Genomic DNA, 11,022 nt, shown 5'->3' with positions numbered 1-11,022 from the left:
AAAACCTTACCAAGCATTTGTGGTGTGACAACCGACCTATGAAAGAACAAAACATGAAAATATAAGAAAAACTCCTGTTAAAGCTGGGCACTGGCACAAGCATTTATAATAATTTATTATTATAGTACATAAACTAATAAAGAACATATACATGTAATGCTGGCTATTTGCATAAGCTTTGTGTGCAGGTTAATGCAACTCAGACAATCAATAAGCTGATAATGATACTATGACAGATGAAAGGAGGAGAGTAATGAGAGGAATGAAAAAAAATATATTAAAGATAAGACTTCAAAGACTTCCTGACCAGTGGTGGAGGAAGTACTGAAGCTTGGTACTTAGGTAGAAGTACAAATACCCAGCAAAATATATACTCAAGTAAAAGTAGAAGTGCTACATCAACAATCCTACTTAAGTAAAAGTCTTAAGTACTTACTTTTAAATGTACTTAAAGTATTAAAAGTAAAAGTACTCACGCACTGAATATATATTATTGATTTCCATTGCAAAGGATACCTGAACAGGTTAAAATAATCAAAGAAATCATCTTAAAATTACAATGGACAATGTGTAGTTAATTTACACAAAGTACAAATACTTAGTTACTTTCCACCACTGAAAGAACAGGAGGGAGGAGGAACAGCAGGGAAGACAGGAGGAGCAGAGAAGACAAGAGGAGAGAAGGGTGAAGAGAGGCAAGGAAATGCTAAATAATCTCAAAATAATAATAAATAACTGGAAGGAATAAACAATATGGAAACAAAACAAAGATCAAACACAGGATCATAACAAGACCTGTCCCATCCACCATACAGTATGGTACTGTTTGGGACCATGAGCTCTCTATCACTTAGTGTCAATTACCTTTGAATTACAAAATGAAGCACTTTCTCCTTGGTAAAAGCAGTGTACCATTAAAACACTATTTATGTGCGGATCAGTTATCTGATTGAACATCAGATAAAACAAATAATAAACAAATATTTTCACACTTTATTGGGCGCTGTAGAGCCATGCGGCCAAGTCGCAATTTTCGTCGGGGGACAATTTTGTGCCAGGTTTGGTGAGTTTTTCGTTCGTGGTGAGCACGTTCAGGGGGTCAAATTCTCCCCATTCTTAGCCCATCATTGAGCTGGAAGGCCATCTGCCATAAATCAATAAAGCAAGTGGTCCTTGGGGGGATTTTCAATTCTACTGCTTCAGAAGGGCTGTGTAGTGCTGGCTGAGCAAAGGCCAGAGCTGTCAGTCTGTGTTTCTGTCTACTGTCCTATGAGAACGACAGCAGCGAGTCTGTCAGAACAATAGTGCTTCACAGGCACCATTCCCTCCAGCTTTAGTGCCATCGTGGGACTCCAAACTGCCAGTGAAGTCAAAACCCAATAAAATAAGTCAGGTAATGAGAGAAGATAAAAGAAAGCTAAGGACCTCGCTGGCTGCTGTGAGTTCAATGGAAATGTATTTAGAAGTGGGGGCATGATTAGTTTTTCCCCTTTTTTCCATCTCTCTCCTACATTCTCCTAATCACTGCCTCCATCCCATACTCAGCCCTCCCCCCTCTCATGATGGTGAACTAGTTCAAACCAGAATATACCAGACCTGCACCCTTTAAAGTCACTTTATTTCTGAGCAAAAAGGATCACAGTCTTCCAATGCAATGCCAGAGTATTGTACATGATCAGTACAGAATCAATATTTACAGCTAAAATAAATTACAATAACAAAAATAATACAATGACAATGTTAATCCAGACACAATTACACCTATGCTCGTTTCACATCCGCTCCTTAAATGTAACAACACAGAGAGGAAGTCTCCCTGCGGCGGCAAAGGAACACCAGCATCCATACGAAGCATCACACTGACCGACCAGCAGAAATAAGAACTTATAACCGAACAGACCCATGTGCAGTGTGAGAAAAGGTTTAATGTCACTAGCAGGAAAGTAGGACAGCCGTGACCAAACCGGCCCAGAGCTCAGCACAACTGAGGATGCTGGGGAGTAGAGCGGTGAAGAGACATTCATAACCTGGGTGTTTCGGTTTGACACAGACCTTCTGTACAGGAGATGTATTAGTATGCAGGCTGTTGTTCTGTAGTTATTTTCATGTCTCTTTTCAGATTGTCAGGACTGATAAACATCTGAAAAGTGAGATCAGTTTTCTGGAAAAAAAAAAAACCTCTTTGATGATTAAACTATGAACCACGCAGATGAAGCTCAGATGTTCCCTCTCCTTGTGTTGGACAGAAGAAAATGTGCTTTCATTCACAAAGTGTTCCCTTTAAATATCCTTTTTTTATGTTTTTTAGGAGCATGAGAACTCACAAGGAATCATGGGTAGACATCAGAGGTTCATCTGACAGGGCTCCTTTATATGACAGCAGCAGATTCAGACCAGTTAAACTCAGAGAAAGTTAGTATGGATTCCCTGCCTTTACAGTAGCTATCTATATGATGTAACATGCAGGACCTGTTGTCATGGCAAAGCCAGGGCCCTACAGATGATATGTATCATGGAATGGAGCACTCCTTCACATTGACTAGAGGGCTGAGAGGCAGCAAGTGTCGTTCCTTTCCCCCATGTTACATTACTGCAGCTCAGGGTTGAAACTGAGCCTTAGTACTGATCTCACAGCAGACTTAAGAGGGAATATAACAATAAGATCTGTACTGAGGGCACACAGGCGGACACTGAAGAGGGTCTGGAAAGCTGGCTGGTGCCCCTAGCTGGAGTGGAGGACTGTTTATAGGGGGAAGATGGAGGATGAAGAGGAAGTTCTCCCTCATCCTCCTCATCAGTCACTAGTGATACCGCAGGATCACTGGAACTGAAAAAGAAGGAGAGTAACAGTAAGACAAGAGGCCCTTCACATTCTTTAAACTTAAACTGTGCTTGTGCACTTAAATACTCACTGATGATAATCAGCAGGAGAGCAACAACTACTGATGCAATGATTATCTTCATCTGTGGGAGAAACACACATTCAGCACATTCCTCCAACACCAAATAAGACGCATGGTGAAGACACTCGTAAAGAAGAAACAGACAGCCCACCTTCATGTCTCTCCACCACATCCTCCTGTGCAGCTGTTTGGCTCGGCTACTGAAGGCAGATGCATTGTCCGACAGGCTCTCTGCAGCATCACGTAACCGCACCACAGAAGAGGAGAGGACACGTGAGAAAGGAAATCCATTAGAGAGAAAAAGGACATCTGCTCATCACAAGGCAAACAATAAGCAGGACTTTCACTCTGATATTACTCTCTGTTGTGCATGTGCCGTTCTGAAGTGTTGGAGTTATATAACAGTTGCTTTTTTTTTAACTCAATTGGCCTCAAATGTTGAACAAGTTTCCAAATTAAAACACAACAGAGCGAAACCACATTTCCTCCCTCCTGTCCTGGTCGTGACAGCCCCATCCAAACAGCCCGCCCACACTGCTGTGTCTCTCCATGTTCCTTGGATACTTGATGTTTATGCATGTTAACAGGAAGGTTACAGCTCTCTAGCGTGCGTTGCTGTACTTGTCCAAGCCCCCCGTCCCTCTTTAGAGTCTTTGTGTGTGCTGTTTTCATCTTAGCATGCCTGTTTACGACCTGTCGCTACTACAAAGAGACGCACTGAGACGAGAATTCTGAGAAGATGCTTGTTAATCTTGTGGAATTTAACAGGTTACCTGTATAGAGGTCAGAGCGCAAACTCCAAGTGTCAATCACACAATACATAAAGACAGGTCTGAAGGGCAACACGCACAGTAGAGACACACAACTGGCCACACAGATGTCCGCATATGCGCTCACATTCAAATGCACAAAAATGAGTTCCAGATGTGCGTCATTGTCTTGGTTGGCTGGTCAACATGATAGAGACGCAGCTGTACAACATCTGCAGCGGATGATGTGATGATACCTGATAAACTGGCAACAGAGACGAGCAGTTCAGCCTAATGTCTTCATCGGAGGAAGAAGAGCGGAAGACCAGCAAGTGCATCGCATGTGTGTAACAGAGCGCTAAACACATTTTGAGCAAGAGGGTGAGACCTGTCAAAACCTTCACACACACACACCTGGCAAAACACTAATCCTGGACCCTTAACTATGTTTACATGCTGCAGACTTCTGCTGGAGCTGGACTGAAAATACATTTGATATTTAGTTGAGTCTTCCAACTAAAACTTATTAAACATATTTCTTCAAGGTTTGTTTTTTATTGATTTAACACACTGGCAAAATATAAGAGTAACACCTCTTTAGTACACAGTAACACCTTCACTGGCAGAAATCACAGTCTTAAGTTATGCAAAGAGTTCTTGCAAAGGTAAAGTTATATTTATTTCTAACCCTTCTTTTCAGAGTAAATCTGTGCCGGTACAACGTTTCAATTAACTAAATAAGCGTCAGTGGAAACAGAATGTTAGATTCCCTGCAAAGTTAGCTTAGTTTTACTTTGTGAAACAACAAAGCACACGCTGTCCCCGAGCGACTCACCTGACTTGTCCTGCAGGTCGTCAAGACGCTCGCCCCTCTCTATCACCTTGGATATGTTCTCCTGCATCACGTCGATCACCTCATCGACCTGCGACTGCACGCTGAAAACAACAGAGGGGTGTGAGATACTGAATAATAACTGCACACAGACATGTGCATATATCATTCATCATCATAGAAAAACAGCATTTGTATAACAGGTTAAATGTTTGGCCAATATGGGCAACAGGAGCCATACAATCAGAATGCTGACTGCACTCAGAGGAAACACCTTCATACTGCTCCACACGCTGCAAAGACATGCTGCTCAAGCAGGACAAGAAGCTAAAGGCTAAAAGAGCTCTCTAGTGCTCTATTGCACCTGGAAGTTGAGTTTCCACTTTAAATGAACTGCTATAGAGTTTGTGTGGCACCTCCTCTCAGTGTGGTTGTTTTGTCTGATAAATGGGTTCATTCAGGCCCGAATGATGTCATACCGGTGCTCAAATGCACAAAAGTGAGAATCACACCTCACGAAGGAGAAAATCTGATATAAAACAAAGACATTTCGCTAATAAGTGCCTGCTTCCACCACCTTCAGATATTGTCAGAGATTATGCACTGGAGGAACTGATCAGCCTTCTCTTCTGCTTGATTAATTTGAAGGTGGGAACTTGGGCACATAAAAAACTTCACTGTGGGGACTTGACCTCAGGGGTTCAGGTTCAGGTAGACACAGATGTGAAGAGTCTGAACACTACACATGAAATTCCAGGAATCTGTAATGATGGCATTTAGTTTCATGTGCTCACAACAATGACAAGCTGTGAGGTATGAAGGGAACATGGAGAAACATATCTGGGTGCCAGACTGTCTCAACAATGACCTTCTCTGTTCTCTCACTGACTCTGACTGGACGTTTATATGGAAAGAGACCGCAGAGGGGACGAGGTGTCCTGGGGAAGGTTACACAATAAACTGCACATGATGGCCTCTCTTACACAATGTGTTAACAACTGGCAGGTTCTGGTACACATGACGAACCACAGTTACATAACACTACTACCAAAACATGTTGGAAATACTACTCTGACCAGTGGCTTTTAGCTGTAATGAGGAATATGTTTGCACTTACTGCTTGATTTTGTCATTCTGAGGTCCAAATCTGGGTCCTGTAGGGCCCCTCCTGGACACCAGGCAACAAAAATCAAAGTTACTAATTAATGTAAAACTATTGCACTGCTTTAAATGCTTTGTATTTATTAATTAATGTTCAAATAGGCTAAGTGTGTAAATATATATCAGCACACAAACTCACAGAAAGAAGTCTTCTTCTTCATCAGAGTCCTCCTCTAAAAGGTTCCTCTGTAAAAAAAAAAAAAAAAAAAAAAAGGAAGCAGTCAGAGGTCAGGAAAGGGTGAGCACTGCATATTAAATGACTGTGTGGCTCTTTTCGATTTTCTTTTTTGCTTCTCTCATCTTCTTTGTCCTCTTGTCTGTGTTCCTAAAATTCCTAAATCTTGCTGGAGCAGATTGAAGGCTGCACAGGTCTATGAAGTCTTTTCAGTAACCTGTGACATATAAAGAGGTGCAATACACAGCTAAAACTCTCATTGTTGCTCATCTTCCTTTCATCCTTTGACAGTATTTTATGAGTGAAGGACAGAGAGATGTACAAACTGTGATCACTAGAGGACTTGAAGTTTCTATTACTGCCTGGTGTTTTTTGGTGGATGTAGTAATTAAGTATGATTTCCAAGTTTGGTTCAGAAGAACTAACATTTTTAAAGCCCTAGTGATTGATCAGTCTGAGAGACATGACAATGGCTGCATTAAGATTAAGAAACCTAAGATTAAGAAACCTTTATTAGTCCCACAATGGGGAAATTGCCTCCTCCAGAGTCTTACAGCTGCTGTAGACCAATACAAGTCTTTTCTTCAGAAAGAAAATACAGTACCAGCATAATATTGGTCCAGTGCACTCAATCGCTGATATTCCAAAGATACAATGTCTGACAACAAGGATCAACATGCTGAGAATCTAAAATTAAGATACACCCTAACCCTAACCCTAACAATATGTGCAAACTGTGTGATATGTTGTTTTATGAGGAGGATTTTACCACTTCAAACTTGTTGTTCAGCTTCATTTCCATTTTTGGTCCTCAAACAACCATGCCATCATACCATCACCTGCCACTACAAAGACCAGTGGGGAAAAAGCCCTACTGTTGCACTGTAACGTTGATAGCTTCCAGCCAATGTGGTGCCAATACAGATGTCTTACTTTTCTTGTAAATGTCATCTGCAAAAATGCTGTGGGAATGGCTGCCATATGACCATAAAGCATTTTATACATTAAGGCACTAATCTTCTCCTTCTGTGCAAATTTTCTTTCCACGGGGAAAAAAGGACATGAAGAGGACTGCTAGTAATTATCCAAGCACAGGAGGCAGGGGCATGGAAGGTGGAAGAGAGCTGTTTGTTATGCAAGCCTCCCCGTAAGCTAAGCATCGAACCCAGAGAGATGAGACAAAGGTGGGAGGGACATCCAAGAGTTTAAAATCAAGGCAACTGGACTATTTGATGAAGACCAGGCATTTGGCTAAAGAAGCTTCTAGAATTTCTACCCTCACCTTCTTGAAAGCATCTATCATAATCTTGTTTTTCCATTGTTAATATTAGTCACTGCAAACTATGCATCGTTTTACCAACATCTGTTCTTAACCAAATAAAAAATTCCAGTGTGTTCAAAACATGCAAAACATTTTTCATTTGTGTGTGTACAGTGTTTCTCGGTGATAGCTACAACACAAACACTTCCTCTGTGCCTCACCCTCTCACTCCGAATAGATCCCGTGACCTCATCATCGTTGAGATGTCGTTTAAACTTGGGGGGCATGTTGTCTTCAGGCTGCTCCTCCTGGTCTGGCTCCCTCTGTAGGACAGAAAGTAAAACATTTACACAATCGTCCCATAGGATGTTGTGCAAGAACAGTGTCATACACCTGCACTGTGCCACAAAGGTCCCATTGTTTATATTACTTTACACGTGGCACCAAGCTGAATTACTGTACTGCAATAATTGTAAGAGGAAGTGAGTAATTTTAGTTGCAAAGCCAGATAATAAGCGAAGCCAGATTCTGGCTGCTGAGAGCATGACATGTGGAAGTAAAGATGACGATTATACCTTACACACAACAATAACATTTACTCATTCAGTTATAGTAATTGAAAGGAAAATGGAGGTCATGGTTAAGCAATCTGATGAGGCCTGTAGCCCCAACACATGTGAATGTTCTTTATTTTTCTTCAGCCTATTGCTACTATTTTTAGGACTTGCTTCCAAACACAAATGAAGATATCTTAAGCTGTCCTAATTCCTATTCCTTCTGTTAGCACAGGCTCTGAGTCTCACTATATATACATGGAAATGTCATCATTAAGCTCTATGCCAGTCAGATATGGAAAACATGCTGTTCTTCCAATTATTCTCCCTCAAGTCTGTGTTTGAATGTTACATGTTCCAAAGAGTGAGACAAAATGCACGGGTGGCTCAATAAAGCATTTCCATGACACTAAACTAAACAACATGAGCCGCAGCAGTAATACAATCGATTAGGATGGGAAGACACAGGAATAGACACACAAGTCTCAGAACAACAATATAACTGATACCATTGAATCCAGTTAGGTCTGACACTTTGGCTTTCTCAGCGTCCTTTTCTGGCACTGTGGCTGGAAAAGGGCCTCTTAGTGGCCAGGAGAGCAACTTTCCAATAAACAGAGCAGAAGGGAGGCAAGGGACAGATCTGAAGCAGTGACAGCATGAAGAGACAAACAAAAAGAGAGACAGGGAAGAAGCCACAGCTTACACGTTAGTGTTGCAGAAGGAAAAAAAACTATTTCTATCAATTTTAAGGTCGGCATTTTAAAGGTACAGCCCATTAGGAAAAGCAAAACTAAATCAACATTTTAAGGTGTAATTTATTACAGTGTATGGCAGATTTGGACTTAAGACCTGCAGAGAATTGCGAAATGTTGGTTTTTATTGAGTGCTATCAATTTATGGACTGCAACTTGAAGCAAAGAGCAGAAACAGAAAGCAACACAATACCGCAATCAATTTTTTGTTATCAAGAAAGGAAAACCAGATGTGAGATTACTCAGAAAACTAGCTGAAGTATTTTTCTTTTTCAGGACAGACTTGAGAAAACATCCACATGGACGCCTGGTGGAAAATTAAACTGACATCTCAGCAACATAGATGCTAATTACGTTATATCACAGTCGTTAACAACTTTAGCTTGGCGAGCTGCCTGTTAGCTTAAATCAAAGCGAATAACTCTGAATATCATTCTTTCCCCTGTGTAGCTGTTCACTTAAACCGCGTAGTAGTAAGTAAAAAACAAACAATGGCTAACGCTAACATTTCGTCATTACTTTCTAATTTGCCCAAATAAGACAGGCCGCTTAGCTACCTAGCTAAAATAAGCTAAGCTAAGCTGGGGATGCTAACGCTACTAGCTACCTGCTGTTGGCCAAAAGGTCCGATGCTCGCTGCTGGTGAACTCGCACACACAGACTCCGGTATTTATTCCAGAGTTTTCAACGTTTAAAATAGCTTTCTGTGTTTGTTCAACTCATTTCAACAGTCGCCCGGACGACTTGACACAATTATCATTGTGGATGACAGCGGTCCCCTCTTCAGTCTTTCCTCCGCCTGAATCAGCTGACCAGGAAACCAACACAAACAGCTGGAAGAGCAGGGAGGCTGCTGCAGATGTTTGCACGTTACGTAACATTTGATACAGATTTATACTTACGCCATTTTTTGTATTTCGTATGTTTCTATGTTTTAGTTCTAGGGCTTTTACGTTTAATGTTGTATTTTTATGTTGATCTGTGTGATTTATATCTATTTTACCCCCTTGACGCCGAACGGCTGCTGCTCCTATAGGTGGCAGCAGAGCGCATTTCATGGCTAGGAAGAAGAAGAAGAAGAAGAAGAAAATTGTTTACCGGAAGTGAACGCACGCTAAACGCAGTATGTCTCTGATTGTCATGTTTTATTTACAGCTGTTATCACTTTTCAAATCAAAATTAATTTATTTAAACAATAGGTGTTTGTGTAATACATAGTCACCTACAGTATCTGTGTTTCTTGCCGTTTTCCAGGGCCGGTGACAGGCTTCACGGAGAGATGCAGAGCGCGGGAGTCAGCGCTGTTCAGCCTCTTTTTGGAGGAGCACTGTCAGCTGTCATCCCCGACCGCGCCACGGACATAAGCGAGCTGAGGGAAATTCCTGACAACCAGGAGGTGTTTGCCCACGCTCACACCGACCAAAGCCTGATCGTGGAGCTGGTGGAGTATCAGGGTCAGGTGGTAGACCAGGATGCAGCCAGGTACCACTTTGACGACATCGCAGGCAGTAACAAAGCACTGGAGCCTGGTGCTTTTGAAGTAACCAGTGTAGTGGCGTTGCCGAAATCTGAACTGTCCCTGTCAGTGTGCAGCTCTGCCTGGATGTTGACTGGGACACAGTGTGTATCTAAGTTCAATGAAGAGGCAAGAAATACAGTGACCGTTCACCTGGGTTTGTTCCGTTTGCCGCAGTTCTCCACAGATGTCCTGATAACTTTTAACGACCCGCAGAGTATTAGCCCAGAGAGCAGCAGTGCATCTGCAGCGGGGACACACAGAGAGCCGTGGACAGTGCAGGACTTCCAGCGTGTGTTACAGACTCTCACTCTGCACAACCCTGGGCTGTTCGGATAAAACAAGCGCAGTATGTGTCCTCAAACCTTTGACACGTGCACACTTTAATATACAAAACATATCGTAAAAACATAATGTCTTTTTGCTGAGGATAATGGCCCATTGGTATGTTTGAAGTTTCAACCTAAGCACATGCCCTAACACATAGGAATGTTCCTATTTGTTCTGCCAATTAAAATTAGCTGAAAACAAAAACGGTGGGATTTTTGTTGTTTTTAAATCACATAGTCAGAATAACATTGTTGGATTGCCTAAAAAATGCTTGTAGTATTATTTACACACATTTAATTAATATGTACCAGGAGAAATGTGAGATTTCTTCCAAATTACATTTCTTTTCATTTCTGACATTTCTTCAAGCTTTTCTTCTTTCTTACACAAAATTACAAAACTATTGATTGTTTCTTAAAACCAGTAACATAAAGGCTTTAAAAATTATCTATAAATTACAACACTCTCTTTACAGACATAAAAACCTACCCAACCTATGTTTGGCTGCTGACATCTCCATATTTCCTCCAGTATGGCAGTGATAAAAGCAATGGTAATGGCAAAGGTTAAAGTAGGAGTCAGAAGGTTAAGCATGAAACGAGATCTCACAGCCAAGATCCCCCTGGAGCCATTAAACCGTTGGTAATACTTGTGGAGCCCTCTGTTTCTTCAGTGCAGCTTTGGTCATAAACAGTGAAAATTGAGAGAGTGAGTCTCAGCGGTAATATGTATTAGGTCAACATTTTCCATCGTTCACAGCAGTGGCCTCATGGTGGAACAATTCAT

The 11,022-nt window shown here is 41.5% G+C and overlaps 2 protein-coding genes across 3 annotated transcripts; one reads left to right on the top strand and one right to left on the bottom strand.

Annotated features, from left to right (window-relative positions):
* Positions 1 to 1,601: 1,601 nt before the first annotated feature.
* On the bottom strand, positions 1,602 to 9,136 carry vamp4 (vesicle-associated membrane protein 4). Of its 2 annotated transcripts, XM_028404171.1 has the most exons (9): positions 8,998 to 9,135; positions 8,145 to 8,278; positions 7,303 to 7,404; positions 5,785 to 5,831; positions 5,602 to 5,652; positions 4,488 to 4,588; positions 3,055 to 3,134; positions 2,913 to 2,964; positions 1,602 to 2,827 (listed from the first exon to the last, which is right to left on the bottom strand). In XM_028404171.1, the coding sequence occupies exons 2-9, from the start codon at positions 8,145 to 8,147 to the stop codon at positions 2,802 to 2,804; spliced, it is 462 nt and encodes a 153-aa protein (XP_028259972.1). In that variant the 5' UTR covers positions 8,148 to 8,278; positions 8,998 to 9,135; the 3' UTR covers positions 1,602 to 2,801. The 2 variants fall into 2 exon arrangements, with proteins under 2 accessions (XP_028259972.1, XP_028259973.1); XM_028404172.1 differs by lacking the exon at positions 8,145 to 8,278 and having other exon boundaries at positions 8,998 to 9,136.
* Positions 9,137 to 9,204: 68 nt separating this feature from the next.
* rangrf (RAN guanine nucleotide release factor) lies at positions 9,205 to 10,411 on the top strand. The gene is made up of 2 exons (XM_028404169.1): positions 9,205 to 9,513; positions 9,645 to 10,411. The coding sequence occupies exon 2, from the start codon at positions 9,670 to 9,672 to the stop codon at positions 10,243 to 10,245; it is 576 nt and encodes a 191-aa protein (XP_028259970.1). The 5' UTR covers positions 9,205 to 9,513; positions 9,645 to 9,669; the 3' UTR covers positions 10,246 to 10,411.
* Positions 10,412 to 11,022: the final 611 nt, after the last annotated feature.

This window comes from Parambassis ranga, chromosome 4 (genome assembly GCF_900634625.1).
Source record: "Parambassis ranga chromosome 4, fParRan2.1, whole genome shotgun sequence".
Classification (NCBI taxonomy): domain Eukaryota; kingdom Metazoa; phylum Chordata; class Actinopteri; family Ambassidae; genus Parambassis; species Parambassis ranga.
The sequence above is the reverse complement of the archived record's forward strand: the minus strand, read 5'-3'. Positions and strand labels throughout refer to the sequence as shown.

What these genes read in the sequence shown, in the direction of transcription:
- vamp4 (XM_028404171.1), bottom strand. An exon ending in GATCTATTCGGAGTGAGAGG is followed by an intron (nt 5,832 to 7,302) that starts GTGAGGCACAGA and finishes TTTTTTTTACAG; the next exon opens with AGGAACCTTTTAGAGGAGGA. An exon ending in CAGAATGACAAAATCAAGCA is followed by an intron (nt 4,589 to 5,601) that starts GTAAGTGCAAAC and finishes TGTTGTTTTCAG; the next exon opens with CGTGCAGTCGCAGGTCGATG.
- rangrf (XM_028404169.1), top strand. Translation starts at nt 9,670, where the DNA reads ATGCAGAGCGCGGGAGTCAGCGCTGTTCAGCCTCTTTTTGGAGGAGCA.